The sequence below is a fragment of the Brassica napus genome, chromosome C3 (assembly GCF_020379485.1).
Source record: "Brassica napus cultivar Da-Ae chromosome C3, Da-Ae, whole genome shotgun sequence".
Taxonomy (NCBI): Eukaryota; Viridiplantae; Streptophyta; class Magnoliopsida; order Brassicales; family Brassicaceae; genus Brassica; species Brassica napus.
In genome coordinates, this window is record NC_063446.1 from 43,322,794 (window position 1) to 43,338,578 (window position 15,785).

Genomic DNA, 15,785 nt, shown 5'->3' on the forward strand with positions numbered 1-15,785 from the left:
TGCTCCACAACTCTTTTCCTTATCTTGTACAATACAGTTTTCTTGAGGAAGATCATCTGAAACCAGAATAACTCCACATCCTCCTTCAACATTAGCTTCCTTATTTTTTCCATTATCCACCGCCAAATTTTCTCCACAAATATTTTCTTTCTCTTGTTCGCTAAAGCTATGTTGACGCGGAAACACTGAAGCAGGATTAACTCCACATCCTGCATCAAAAAGTTCTCCGGATTTATCTTGATCCTTAGAATTTCCCCCCTCCTACCAGTCTTTGTGTTAACTCCAAAAGATGCTTCAATTGCTTCAACGTGCTGTAGTAGAGCTTCATCATTGTTGGGAGTGCCGTCAGATGCATTAATTTGCGACATAATTACTCGTTCCGACCTTAGAAATATCATGTCGGCCCCAACAAACTCTCTAAATGTCATGAAGACATTAACTGATTTGTCTGCTCGGTGAAGAGCCCTGAAAATTTTGTAATCAGTGTCGGTTGTTATTTGAACTGGTGCAGCTCCTACACCAACCATGTCACTCTCTCCATCATTAAGACAATAGGACATTTCAGCCGAAATTTCCTTTCCCAACAGACAATACTCCGCATAAATACTTTCTTTTAACCCGTCAACGCCTTTGATTTTCGAGTAATCAACTGTTCTACCCATTCTATCATTATCTATCTTGAAATCCCAAGCTCCATTGTCATACATTATCCACCTTCCCACCATTACGACTTAGAGAGACCTACACTCGAAGATAAAGTTCCCGTTAAATTTTATCTGACAATAACACACACATTCCAACTCAATTTCGTGTCGAATCGGGATAAAACACAGTACTTTCGCTGATGTTGTTACTGATTTCCTTCCCTTTACCAAAAGAACTTTCACCGCAGCTCCGAACTCCGTTAGTAGTGTCCATCAATTTCAGATTTGGTGGATGCATCTCGGTGAAATCAGAGGCACAAAAGCTCTTCAGCTATTAGGGTTCCTCTTTATCATCCATCTGTCTTTATTACCGTTAACGATTAAGCAGACCCAAATCCTTATTATTATTATAATAACCCAAAAAATCAACACAATTCTGGTGGGAAAATCAAGAAAAGGTCCCACATATACCCAGGTAAAACCGGTTACCAGTCATATAAAGTAACTCCGAGGGGTTGCAAAAAAAAAAAAAAAATTCCTCCGGCGGAAGGTGGGGTCGGGCTCGCACGTGTGTGGAGCTGCTTTTCGTTGGGTCCGAAAGTGTTTGGGTCATTTTTAAATTGTTAAAAAATTAAGTTACGTGGGTCGCAAATTCAAAGTTATTGGGTCAAAAGACCAAAACCGAAATCGATTATTTCTCTCTCCTTTAGGTATACAAAACGCAAATAAAAACTTGGATCGACCCGATGTCACAATTAAAACTTTTGGGCGACCCACTTTCATAAGCGACTCTGTAATGTAATCTGTCATTAGACATGAAAAGATAGAGAGAGATTTTAAAAATCCTTACAAACATCCCAATTAAGTCAAATCCACAAAATATCCAATCATTCAGTTGTAAATAAATAATAAGTTAGAAACTTAACAGCTACACAAGTTGAAGGAAGAACCTGAAACAACATGAGCCTAACTGATTACATAATACAGCATAGTACAAACAAATCCCATTTTGTAAATCACCCCTAAGATTAAACACATGAAGATTAAGTTAAACCTGTCACAGTTTTTTCTCTTAATTTTCATATGTGATATGCAGAAATGAGAAGAAAGACAACTAATCCTTTCACTCTTCCTCTTCCTTCTTTTTCTCAACCTTCATCCTCTGTGTTTTCCTCTCTTTCATCATCAACACTCATTTCGTCAATGGCATCAGTGATGATATCCTTCACCTCTGTTTTTCTATGCATAAGATCAACTCCAAAATGGCTCCCTAATATTATGACAAGCAGCAAAAAAAACATTTTAATGTAAAAAAACAATCCCTGCAAATTTAAAAGAAGATATCATTTATGAAAATTGAGAAAAGTGAAACATACCAAGCTTCCGCAGAATATCAGATAAAGTTGCCTATTTTGATACAAAGATCAAAAAATATCTTATAAGTTTAAGACTTTGGTAAACAGTTTGTATATAATCTGTTAAATTTGTTGCAAGTCCTACCGTATTGAAATCCACTTCCTTCAGAATTTTGGCAACCACTACGTGCATTTCTTTTCTGGTGGGTTCTCTTTTATTACCTTTCTTACTGGCTTTTCCTGAGCACCCACACAATTAATGATAAAAAGATTCAATGAAATACCACAATGAAATTTAGCAGAGCTGAGAAATAGCTTCAAACCTTGATCTTTGGATCCCTTTGCCTGTGGTTTACTTGTCTGTTTCTTGCCTTTCTCTTTAGAGGAATCATCTTTATCAACCTTTTGCTTCTTGCTTGAAGATGAAGTTGATTTAACAACTTTTAGAGAGGACTTTCGACCAGATCTTGCAGACCCTTTAAGAGATTTCTCCTCTTCAGCTGCTGGTTTCTCCTTCTTAGTTCTTTTTGACGAGTTTTTCTTACTGGTTGACTTTTTCTCCTCAGCCTTATCTTTCTCATCTTCGGTTTCAGTATCTTCGCTTTTGGATGGCTGGTCTTGCTTCTTTCCAGATTCCTTTGTCTGCCTTCTCCTCTGAATTATCAAACAGTGGATGTTTATGCAAAACCATTCAAAGGCTTACAAATCAAGTCACATAAAGAGGAATGATATTCATGAAAATGCTCAGAACCTCTCCTCCAGTAATCAATGCATTGATAAAAATCTGAAACCTCATCACACAAAGAGCTAAATGTGGAAAACTGAACAACAATGAACATAAGATTACCAACCAAAAATACTAAAGAACCAGTGTTTTAGACATCACACATCTCTTCTGTTGACAGCCTTGAAAACTTGTGTTGAATTTGCTATCATTCCTAAACATTTTCATTATGGTATCACACACTATGTGCTAATTTACTACGTACAGCTTAGTAAACTATGACATGAACATCAGATTACAATGCGCTGATGCAATTTGAAACTGTTTCACAACGTGAATTATAGAGATTCCTAGGTAAAGTTCATGAGGGAGCCCAGACGAAGCTACTCGTATAATAAAGACCACATAGTTTCAAGTAACAACCAACTAGAATTACCAGTCGGGAGCTAAAAAAAGGAAAGAATCAGACGACCAATCACAAACTATAAAGACGAAAAAGGTTAAGGATTACAAACCTTGGCAGGGACATCTGATGATTCTCCAGAAGTCACGTTTTTGGCTGTGCTCTTCTTCCGCTTTTTAGTTTCCTGTATTATGCATTCAAATCAAAGAGAAAACAATTCTCAAGCTTCTAAGTTGAGAACAGTAATCAGATTCAGCTGCTAAGCTAGAATACCTTTTCAGGATCAGTAAGTACGACATCCCTTGTTGCCTTGGGACATAGCAAAAATTCAAGCACGCTTACGACTAGTTCTTCCTGAAGGTATGTATTATTAGCAAACATTCATCAAGACACAAAATAGATAGATAGACCAAAGTTTCTGATCACTCACCTTTTTCACATTACTTTTGTTTATGGGTATGTCAAGCACATCACAGAAATCAATTAACTTGTCTTTGATACATTTCTCAATCTTCTCCTTTGTTCTTGCTCTTTGCTTCTCCTCCTGAAGAACATAGTAAATACAGCTCTCAAAACAATGCTGATCGTGTCCCTGGAACTAAACATCTACTAGATTTTGTTACCTCTTGCTCAGACCAGACAAAGCCCGAAAATAGACCAATGTTTCTTTTCAGCGTCTGAACCTGCACAGTTCATTTTCACACAACCCTTGAGTAAATCAATCATGCACTCGAGAAAACACTGAATTTCCTAGACAGCATTTGGGGTCGTAAAGCTATAAATGAGACACCTTTCCTTTCTTGCCGTAAAGAATGGTGTGAAGTAAGAAAAGGTTGTCGTCAGGTTTCCTCTTGGATAGTTTATAAGCCACTGAAAAAACAGTTACAGAGCTTAAAGACAAAAGCAACAATGGTGGTAAGAAATTACAATACACATACCATTAGGAATCTCCTTAAGCTGTGTTCCACGACCCTGTAACAATGGAGTCAACAGTCAACATCCTAATAATCCTCATACAAACTCAAAAAATAAAAAATAAAGAAGAAAGATTAAAACTTTCTCAACCTGCTGAACTGACACGGGCTTGCTCCTCGAAGATCGAGAGGAGGGAGTATGCAAAATGTGAGGCTCTACTTTCTTTATCGTCCTCTTAGGCCTCTCAGTAACGGGCGTCACCGGCGATTCATTTTCTTTTTCAGTCTTCTCCCCCTCGCTGTCTCCGTCATCACTTACAGGAGCTTCTTTCTTCTCAGTCTCCTTCACGGAATTAGCAACAACACCATCTTTCTTGACCGGAGATTCCACCGCTTCGGTTTCGGTCGCCATGTGAGAGACTGTAAATCCAGGCAGATGAATCGAATTAAAGGGGGGTCAGGTCAATAAACAAACCCTAAAATTTCAGAGCTTTTTGGGGGAGAAGTTCGAGGAAACCCTAATTTGGTGATTTCAAAAAATTTGGTGCCAAAAAGAAAATCAGAACACGAAGGCGGGGTGGGGGGCTTTCACAGCTCGCGGCGAAGCTAAGCTAAGAAATATATCTCTAATAATGTTCTTTTCTTTTCTGTCTGAAATTACTTTGGGCAAATCTCCAAAATAACACATTTCCAAATTTATATCACAAAAATAGCACTCCAAAACTAAAATAACCAAAATAGCACATTTCTAAGTTTATCCTTTGAAAATTTTAATTTTTTTATTTTTCAAAATTTGAAATCTTATCCCCAAAACCTCATTTCTCAACTCTAAACCCTAAACCTTAAACTCTAAACCCTAAACCCTAAACTCTAAACCCTAAACTCTAAACCCTAAACCCTAAACCCTAAACCCTAAACTATAAACCCTAAACCCTAAACCCTAAATCCTAAACCTCACCCTTTAACTCTAAACCCTAAGTTTGTAACTTTTAATAAAACATTAAGTGCTATTTTTGTGACTTTTGACCTTGAGTGTTAGTTTGGGAACAAAAACTTGATTTAGTGCTATTTTTGTCTTTTTCTCAATTACTTTTATTAACCACGTAAACGAAAAGTTTTCAAACAATTTCCATAGCTGGATAACCCGAAAAATAAAGCCTGAACATTTTGACCGAAAGACAAAGCCCTTAAATTTTAAGGAATATCCTTAAAAAAATGAAGATTATATAATCCAGTACAAAAAAATAATTCATTAAACCTAAAACTGAAAGAAAATAATTCATTAAACCTAAAACTAAAACCCTAAAAATATTACTGTAGAATTTAGTTTATATAATTTTCTTATTTAACTGTATGTATCCAATGTATTGTAAAAAATAAATGAAAATAAATATTAGTTCAACAAATATTTTTTCTACAGCTTGATGAATAAAATAATACTTTAGAAAAAGAGGTTACTCTAAGCATTTTTTATTTTTTGCATTGGTTTTAAAAACTAAACTATATTTTAAACCGTACGTCCATGCGGATATTTTTTTCATTTTATAAATATATTTGATATTATTATAAATGTTTTAAATATATAATTTACATTTTAGTATTATATATTGTACAAAATGCAGTGGCATGAGATGATAATATTTGAAAAAAACTGAAGACTAAATACGAAAAGTACTCATGTTTTACTAGTATAGATGAAAGATGGTTGGTTATAGATAAAAATAAAAGCTAAATACATTACTACATTCCAGTTAGTCACCCATTTATCTACCTAAATTATTCTAAAAATGCACATATCTAGTTATCTACTATATTATCATGTTAGATATCTATATTATTAAAAGGAAAGTACCCATTTGAAAATGTTTTTACTTCATTAATTAAACTTTCTCTTTTTTTTTGCTTGTCTTTTTCAGTTCCATTTATGAAATATCCTAAAACGAATAAAACTGTCTAATTTATTACTTGTCTTTTCAGTTACATTAATGAAATATGTTTAAATGAATTTAAACTTCCTATTTTATTGTTTGTCTTTTTCAGTTACCTTAATGAAATATCCTTAAATAAATTTGGACATAATGTCATTTAATCAACCAAAAAAACTCATGAGTTATCCTTACGTGCATAATTTTAATAATTGAGATTTTTAAAAACGTGCATCCTTAAAATTTTACCTAAAATATGCAGCACTAATATATAACATGCATCAATAAAACTAGACTTTGACTCACACAATTGTACGGATATTATTTTCAATTGATTAAATTTAAAAATAATTATTTATTCAAAAAATATTTAAGAATAGCTATGTTTTTAAAAATTATATGGTATTATTTGCTCATAACTCATTTGTCATTTGATAAATTGTTAGAAAGAAAATTTTAGCATAATATAACTCAGTTGTCATTTGCTAAATTTATGGTTTTTATTTATATTTTTTATTATTTAATTATAATATTTTCATTTTATATTTGAAAGATAAATGAATTTTCTTTCAAACAATATTTTTGTAAATGTATTTTTTAAAAAATAATCAATTAAAATTGTTATTATCATTGAATATCATTATTTTGACATAATTTGAGTTTTCGTTTACATCAAAACTTATCATATTTTAGGATAATTTTAATTTAAAATGTAATTTTCATATTTTTCAAACAAATTCTAAAAATATTTTTTAAATATTTTGTTATAATTGTTAAATAAAATATTGAGTTGCATTTCAAATAAAAAGGTAAAGATATTAAAAATATTCTAATTAAAATATTTAAAATTTAATATAGTTTTAAGAAAATTGTCAAAATAAAAAAAAATTACACAAAAAATAAACATGATTTTTGTTAACTGGCCAGATCATTATTTATATGATATCGCACACGAAAGAAAAATTTCTGTTTTTAAAATTATCTAATTAACTCTATACTCATTTTTTTTTTTTATATGATATCACACATTCGTAAAAAAATAGGTAGTTTAAGATGCAAAAAAAAAAATTTACTTAATGGATATAATATAAACGAATATTACAAATATATTATTTAATAAAATAAATAATTAAAAACTGAAAATTCATACCCGCGCTGGATCTAGTTTCAATTGTAATAGTCGTTCCGTGTAAAAAAAATACAGCTATAATTTTTTAAACCTTGACATTATCACTAGCATGCAACTATATGATATATGTATAATATAGTCATCATATTTATAATGTTCGCATAATATTGTCATACAAGTTGTTATACACATGCTCATAATTATAACTCAACACTAAATACCCAATATTTAATCCGGCTCATTTACGTGGTTGTTGCATAAAAACACATTCTCAAAAAAAAAGGTCAACAGAGGCTATATTCTAAATCTTCTTAGTTTCGGAATAGCCTTTGTTTTTTTTATTTTTTGACAAAGTTCGGAATAGCCTTTGTTAACAAAAAAAGTATAACAACTAAAGATTATCATGAAATACCAACTTTTAAACAATTTTGCTAACAAAGAATCAGGAAAGTTTAGAAGGCTCAAAGCTTACCTGGCCAAAAAACTCAATATCTCTAAAGCCTACTCCTTCTAAATCTTTTGGTTGACACATTTTTTTTCCCAGTTTACCCAGTTCATTTTCCTCGTATGTTCTCAAGATTGCCACCAAAATTGAAACATGGCTAAATTAAGGTTCTGACTGAGAAAACTAAGAAAAGACCGAACTTTATAATATTGACTGCACGCACTTTACAACTGATTATCCTTTGATTATATACAAGGGAACATCTCAAAACCCTAAGAGACTCTTAGGTAATCTATTGACACGTGCTCTTCTCATCACTATCACTCTTGGATCATGGAGGCAAGAGGGTTGAACTGATTCTGCAGGACCACACATCCAGCTGGTTTCTCCTTGCCTGAGACAGTACTCACTACAAGAAAACACATGCTTAACGACGAAATTTAACGAGGAAAAACAATCCTCGTAAAATTACGTCGAGTTTACGAGGAATTTACGTGAAAAACTAAAGTCATCGTTATTTTCTCGTAACATAACAACAAAAGTGTTTCGTCGTAAAGTGGATGTAATTTTACGAGTATTTTACGAGGAAAAACTATTTCCTCGTAAATACGACGTAAACTTTGCGTGGTATTTACGAGGAAATAGTTTACGTGTATTTAGCGAGGAAATTTTTGAATCCACCAACTTTATAGGTGTTACACGTTTTTTTTGCCCACCTAATTAATTTTCGTCGTAAATTCATAGGAAAATTACAACTACCAGATTCGAATTTTCCTATAAATATGGATGTTTGAACATCATTTTAAACACACCAACAACAAAAAACGTGAAAGAAAAAAAATGGCTGGCTCCGGGACTATTTACGAGTTGCGGAAGTGGATGTATATGCATAGAGATGCTAACGGGAGAGTGACGAAAGAATACCTTGCGGGTCTGGAGACATTTATGCATCAAGCAGATTCAACACCGCTCGCCCAAGAAAGTGGTAAGATGTTCTGTCCTTGTCGGAAATGCAACAATTCGAAACTGGCAAACCGTGAAAATGTTTGGAAGCATTTAATAAATAGAGGTTTCACGCCAAATTACTATATCTGGTTTCAACATGGAGAAGGTTTTAATTATGATCAGAACGAAGCTAGTAGTAGTAATAGCAATTTTCAGGAAAAAGAACCGGTTGATCATCATTTGCATAATGAACATAGTTACCATCAGGAGGAGATGGTAGATTATGATAGGGTTCATGATATGGTAGCTGATGCATTCGTAGCTCATGATGAAGATGAAGAACCTAATATAGATGCAAAAAAGTTTTACGAAATGTTAAACGCGGCGAATCAACCACTTTACAGTGGTTGTAGAGAAGGTCTCTCTAAATTGTCGTTAGCTGCTAGAATGATGAATATTAAAACTGATCACAATCTACCTGAAAGTTGCATGAACGAATGGGCGGACTTGTTTAAAGAGTATTTGCCGGAAGACAATGTGTCTGCTGATTCTTATTATGAGATTCAGAAACTGGTTTATAGTCTTGGGTTGCCTTCGGAGATGATAGATGTTTGCATCGACAACTGCATGATCTATTGGGGAGATGATGAGAAGCTAGAAGAATGTCGATTCTGCAAGAAGCCACGATTCAAGCCGCAAGGACGGGGACGTAATAGGGTACCGTACCAAAGGATGTGGTACCTACCAATTACAGACAGATTGAAAAGATTGTATCAATCAGAGCAGACTGCTGGAAAGATGAGATGGCATGCCGAGCATACTCAGACGGATGGTGAGATGACTCATCCATCAGATGCAAGAGCCTGGAAACATTTCAACAAAGTACATCCAGATTTCGCTAGCAATATCCGGAATGTGTATCTCGGATTATGCACAGATGGATTTAGTCCGTTCGGAATGTCAGGGAGACAATATTCATTGTGGCCAGTCTTTCTTACTCCATACAACCTGCCACCGGAGATGTGCATGCAACGGGAGTTACTATTCTTGACCATATTAATACCTGGTCCGAACCATCCAAAAAGGTCTCTGGATGTTTTCCTACAACCACTGATAAAAGAGTTGAAGGATTTGTGGTCAACAGGGGTGAGGACGTATTGTTCAACGAAGACGAATTTTACGATGCGAGCGATGCTTTTGTGAACCATAAGTGATTTCCCTGCCTATGGGATGTTGTCTGGATGGACTACATATGGGAGATTAGCTTGTCCATATTGTAATGGAACGACAGATGCGTTTCAACTGAAGAATGGTAGGAAGACAAGTTGGTTTGATTGTCACCGTCGATTTCTTCCCATTGGCCATCCTTACCGAAGAAACAAGAATTTGTTTAGGCACAAAAGGGTTGTGAGAGACACTCCTCCTCCATATCTAACTGGAGAACAAATTGAAGCGCAAATCGACTACTACGGAGCTAACGAAACAGTTCGTTGGGGTGGTAATTGGCATGTCCCTCGTAATATGCCAGATTCTTACGGTGTTCATCACAACTGGCACAAGAAGAGTATATTTTGGGAGTTGCCATATTGGAAGGATCTTCTTCTGCGCCACAACCTCGATGTGATGCATATAGAGAAGAATTTCTTTGAGAACATCATGAATACAATATTGAATGTCCCAGGGAAGACAAAAGACAACATAAAATCGAGGTTGGACTTGCCGGATATTTGCTCAAGAAGCGAGTTACATATTAAAAGCAATGGACAAGTTCCCGTTCCGATATTCAGATTATCTTCAGAAAAAAAGTCGGTGTTGTTCAACTGGGTGGCATCAGAAGTGAAGTTCCCCGATGGGTATGTTTCGAATCTCTCTAGATGTGTTGAAAAGGGTCAAAAGTTCTCCGGGATGAAGAGTCATGATTGTCATGTATTTATGCAACGACTACTGCCCTTTGCATTTGCGGAGCTACTTCCAACAAACGTACATGAAGCACTTGCAGGTACGTAGTGTATTATATCACAATAATTTACAAAATAATATATGACTAACAATGTGTTTAATTTTTTTTGAATATAAAAGGCATTGGAGCATTTTTCAGGGATCTGAGCACACGCACTCTTAAAGAAGAAGTTGTGGAACAGCTTCAGGAGAACATTCCCATCTTATTGTGCAACTTGGAGAAGATATTTCCTCCCGGATTTTTTGACGTCATGGAGCATCTAGCTGTCCACCTCCCATATGAGGCATTGCTTCGTGGACCTGTACATTACGGATGGATGTATCAGTATGAGCGAGCCATGAAATATTTGAAGGGAAAAGCAAAGAACCTCGCCAAAGTTGAAGGTTCTATAATTGCTGGAAGTTTGACGGAAGAAGTTTCTCACTTCACATCGTACTACTTTGCGTCAAAAGTACGTACCCGGAGAAGAGCTCCAAGAAGATATGATGATGGTGGTGTTGCGCCAACATATGCAGTTGCTGGTGTTCCAGACATCTTTAGCCAGATTGGGCGACTCGGTGGGAAGTCTAAAGAGGTTTGGTGGTCGAGTGAACAAGACGCTCATAGTGCACACACCTATATTCTACTCAATTGCGAAGATCCATTGATGCGTTATTTTGAAAGGTAACATATATTGACACTTCGAAACACATATAAGTATAATTAATTGTATAATTGCGAGAGATTCATTCCTATAAAATGTGATTTTACAGCCTATTTGTTTCTCAAGTCGAAGAAACATTTCCTGGTATATCCACAAGTGACGTAGACAAAAGGAAAGATCAACACTTCATTAAGTGGTTGCGGAATCAGGTATTAACTAAAACTTTTTTTTCATACATGATCTGTATTTCATTAACATTCTCTTTATTTTTGCAGGTTGATTATGACGACGACGATGCAGATTATCCTAAGTGGTTACACGAAGTAATTCAATCTCCACTTGTAAAGGTCACCACATCACAGATGTATTTCACACGAGGCTATACTTTTCATACATATGACTATGGTAGACAGCGGGCGACCAGTAACTATGGAATATGTGTGAAAGGGGAAACAGATTTCTACGGGATCTTGACGGAGATTATTGAAGTCGAATTTCCAGGGATACTGAAGCTGAAATGCGTCCTCTTCAAATGTGAATGGTTCGACCCCGTCGTCAACAGAGGTGTTCGGTCTAACAAATTCGGTGTAGTTGATGTCAACGGTGGACGAAGGTACAACAAATTCGAGCCTTTCATCTTAGCTTCACAAGCAGACCAAGTTAGCTTCCTTCCATACCCTCGGATGAGAGATTCAGGTATAAATTGGTTAGCAGTGATCAAAGTTACACCTCGAGGACGAATCATCAGTGGAGAAGAACCACCATTGCAAGAAGAACAGATAAATGAAGTCGAGGAACCTGAACAAGAAATTGATGACATCCTTCTCATTGATCCGCATAATCACGAGTACGAAGATCTTACCAATGATGCCACAGACGAAGTTGTTGAAGACGAGTTTAATGAAAATGATGATGTTTCTAGTGATGACGAGAATGTCGATGTATCCGATTGATGTATTTGTTTTATGAATAAGATGAGGGAGTTTGTTTTATGAATAAGATAATGTGGGGTTTGTTTTATGAATAAGGTAATGCCGGGAGTTTGTTTTATGAATAAGCAAATGTGGGAATTGTGGTTTGGAATGGAAATAAAGATGAGGTTTGGAATATATGAAGTAGAAAATAAGGAATATGGGGTTTGGGGTTTGGGGTTTCGGGTTTCGGGTTTCGAGTTTTGGATTGTAGGGATTTAAACATAACACTCGTTAATTCCACGTAAGCACAAGTCGTCGTAAAGTCCTCGTAGTTCAACGAGGAAATAACGACGAAATATAAAAATAAAGAACGCGGGACTCGTTAATTCCACGTAGGACTAAATCGTCGTAAATACCACGTAGGATGAAATCGTCGTAAAAACCACGTAGGATGAAATCGTCGTAAAAACCACGTAAGACAACGAGGAAATAACGACGAAACCTAAAAATAAAGATGGGGTTTGGAATATATGAAGTAGAAAATAAGGAATATGGGGTTTCGGGTTTCGGGTTTCGGGTTTGGGGTTTCGGGTTTGGGGTTTCGGGTTTGGGGTTTTGGGTTTGGGGTTTCAGGTTTGGGGGTTGGGGTTTGGGGTTTCGGGTTTTGGATTTCGGGTTTCGGGTTTCGGGTTTGGGGTTCTAGGGATATATGAAGTAGAAAATTAAAGATGGGGGTTTGGAATATATGAAGTAGAAAATTAAAGATGGGGGTTTGGGTTTCGGGTTTCGGGTTTGGGGTTTCGGGTTTAAGGTTTCGGGTTTCGGGTTTGGGGTTTCGGGCTTGGCGTTTCGGGTTTTGGGTTTCGGGGTTGGGGTTTCGGGTTTCGGATTCTAGGGATTTAAACATAACACTCGTTAATTCCACGTAAGTACAAGTCGTCGTAAAGTCCTCGTAGTTCAACGAGGAAATAACGACGAAATATAAAAATAAAGAACGCGGGACTCGTAAATACCACGTAGGACTAAATCGTTGTAAATACCACGTAGGATGAAATCGTCGTAAAAACCACGTAGGATGAAATCGTCGGAAAAACCACGTAAGACAACAAGGAAATAACGACGAAACCTAAAAATAAAGATGGGGTTTGGAATATATGAAGTAGAAAATAAGGAATATGGGGTTTGGGGTTTCAGGTTTCGGGTTTCGGGTTTCGGGTTTGGGGTTTCGGGTTTGGGGTTTGGGGAGTTTCGGGTTTGGGGTTTCGGGTTTCGGGTTTGGGGTTTCGAGTTTGGGGTTTCGGGTTTGGAGTTTCGGGTTTGGGGTTTGGGGTTTCGGGTTTCGGGTTTTGGATTTCGGGTTTCGGGTTTCGGGTTTCGGGTTTCGGGTTCTAGGGATATATGAAGTAGAAAATTAAAGATGGGGGTTTGGAATATATGAAGTAGAAAATTAAAGATGGGGGTTTGGGTTTCGGGTTTCGGGTTTGGGGTTTCGGGTTTCGGGTTTGGGGTTTCGGGTTTCGGGTTTCGGGTTTGGGGTTTCGGGTTTGGGGTTTGGGGTTTCGGGTTTCGGGGTTGGGGTTTCGGGTTTCGGGTTTCGGATTCTAGGGATTTAAACATAACACTCGTTAATTCCACGTAAGCACAAATCGTCGTAAAGTCCTCGTAGGATGAAATCGTCGTAAATACCACGTAGGATGAAATCGTCGTAAATACCACGTAAAAGGATTTAAACAAAACAGTCGTTAATTCCACGAAATACAAATCGTCGTAAATATCTCGTAGTGTAAAAACTAGAAAAAAATGAAAAGTAGAGAAATACCAGATTAACATGTGGCAAGACTTCCAGCAATTATAATACGTAAGTCTCGCCCACATGAATTCTAATATCTTCTCCTTTTCCTATTTTTTTCAAATATTTATAATTTGAATAGGATTTTGCTGAGGAATGTGATTTGAGATAACGTGTGATTTGGGAGTTTGTGTGTGGTTTGAGAATGAGAGTTGTGGGTATATTTATAGGAAAGCAAGCCTCGTTAATTCCTCGTAAGCTAAATCGTCGTTAATACCTCGTATAAAAAAACACGGGCCTTTGTGATTCCTCGCAAGTTCCTCGTAAAAAAAAATACGGGCCTTTGTAACTGCTCGCTATTTCGTCGTAAACTTACGAGGAATTTGCGACGATATGTAATCTTATATATACACCCGAGCGCTCACTCTTTCTTTCCTCTCTACTTCCTCTCTACTTCCTCTCCATTTCGTAGCAATGGTAAGTCTCTCTGATTCCTCTCTAATTTGGTCAGTTTAGGATAGATTAGGTGGTTAGTATAGGGAATTTAGATAGGTTTGCGGATTTTATGTTATTTAGTGTTGATTAGGTGGATAATGTTGGAAAATATATTATTGATGTTAATTTTAAAATTTTCATTTTTTTCCCAGGTTCGAAAAGGAAGACTTACTGCCCATTACAGAGAGATCTTCGGTGAGCCGGGTAGTCGTTTAGACCCGGCCTCTTCTTCCGCTCCCGGTTCTTCGGGTCAGGAGACTGTCCCAGAGACTCAGTACACTCAGAGAGTCTCTGGGTCTACTTCTTCTAGTGCACCATCGGCTCCTCATGTGCCTCCTCCGATGCCTCTTCCTGTGCCTCCTCCGATGGCCGCCGATATTCATCCTGATTTGATGGTGCCTCCGAGTGCTCCTTACTCGCAGTACACTGTAGAGGACATTCTCAGTCTGCCAGGCAGAGAAGGTTTACCAGTCATCGACCCAGACCGACCGGACGGAACTTTGTGGTATGTTGCATTAATTTTTTTTTAATTCGTTTAAATTTCTTTTATAACATTAAAAAATAATTTATATTTTAAATTTGTATTTTCCAGGTGGGGGGTTGACGGATGTCTTGCATCGGACGTAACCGACACGATCAAGGGTTACTTCTCCATGCCACATCCAAACTGGAGTAAGACGCCTCACTACGTCAGAAAGACGTGGTTCAAAATTTACGCTGTAAGTTTCTATTAATTAATTATATATACTTTAATTTTTTCATGATTTATATATATACTTTCTAAAAAACTAATTGTTAATTTATTTTTTCCAACAGCAAAAATATAATTGGGCCTTGGGGATCACTGAGAGGGTGAGGAAGAAGTTTAACGCGAAGGCGAAAGCTCGCTTGTTGGACACGGTCTCCAACTGGAAGGGTGACTGGATCGTGAAGGGGTATGAGCGTGGCAAACCCGCTGAGCTCACCACGGATGTGTGGGATGGCCTCATCCGTTATTGGCGCCTTCCTGATTCCATTAGAATCGCCCAGGCTTGCTCTAACTCCCGTAACACGGTCGATGAGCACGGAAACGGGCCGATGCTTCACACTACGGGCCAAAAACCCCACGCCGGTGTCCGTTTGGAAATGGTAATTAAATATTTTATTAAATAATTTTTTTAATATATATATTAATTTATTCTAACTTTCTTAAATGTTTTTTAGGCCAAAGAGACGGGACATCTCCCGTCTCTTATGGAACTTTACGAGAGGACCCACAAGAACAAGGCGGGCGTATTTGTAGATGGCAAGTCCGAGCAAATCTACAACGACGTAGTTGCTCGGGTTGAAGACCGCCAGACTCAGCTGACCCAGCAGTCTACCGACGGATTACCCGTCACCTTATCCACACTTGAAGTGGATAAGATTTACGAGGAGGTAAATTTTCAAAAAAATTAATTTTTTATTATTCATTTAATTTAACTTTAAATTTTTACTTACAATATTTATTTTTTGTTTTTA

At 36.7% G+C, this 15,785-nt stretch overlaps 1 protein-coding gene across 1 annotated transcript; it reads right to left on the reverse strand.

Moving 5' to 3' along the window:
• Positions 1 to 1,524: 1,524 nt before the first annotated feature.
• LOC106404597 (DEK domain-containing chromatin-associated protein 1-like) lies at positions 1,525 to 4,703 on the reverse strand. The gene is made up of 11 exons (XM_048751444.1): positions 4,192 to 4,703; positions 4,065 to 4,098; positions 3,917 to 3,996; positions 3,750 to 3,809; positions 3,557 to 3,670; positions 3,400 to 3,480; positions 3,239 to 3,310; positions 2,323 to 2,653; positions 2,145 to 2,239; positions 2,021 to 2,051; positions 1,525 to 1,914 (listed from the first exon to the last, which is right to left on the reverse strand). Exons 1-11 carry the CDS (start codon positions 4,450 to 4,452, stop codon positions 1,793 to 1,795), a joined length of 1,281 nt encoding a protein of 426 aa, XP_048607401.1. The 5' UTR covers positions 4,453 to 4,703; the 3' UTR covers positions 1,525 to 1,792.
• Between the last annotated feature and the right edge of the window lie 11,082 nt (positions 4,704 to 15,785).

Bases quoted from the DNA above. Each gene is read 5' to 3' on its own strand.
- LOC106404597 (XM_048751444.1), bottom strand. From the start codon at position 4,452: ATGGCGACCGAAACCGAAGCGGTGGAATCTCCGGTCAAGAAAGATGGT. The intron at 3,997-4,064 runs GTATGTGTATTG...CTGTTTTTTCAG, and splicing joins GCTTAAGGAGATTCCTAATG to TGGCTTATAAACTATCCAAG. The intron at 3,481-3,556 runs GTGAGTGATCAG...ACATACCTTCAG, and splicing joins ACAAAAGTAATGTGAAAAAG to GAAGAACTAGTCGTAAGCGT.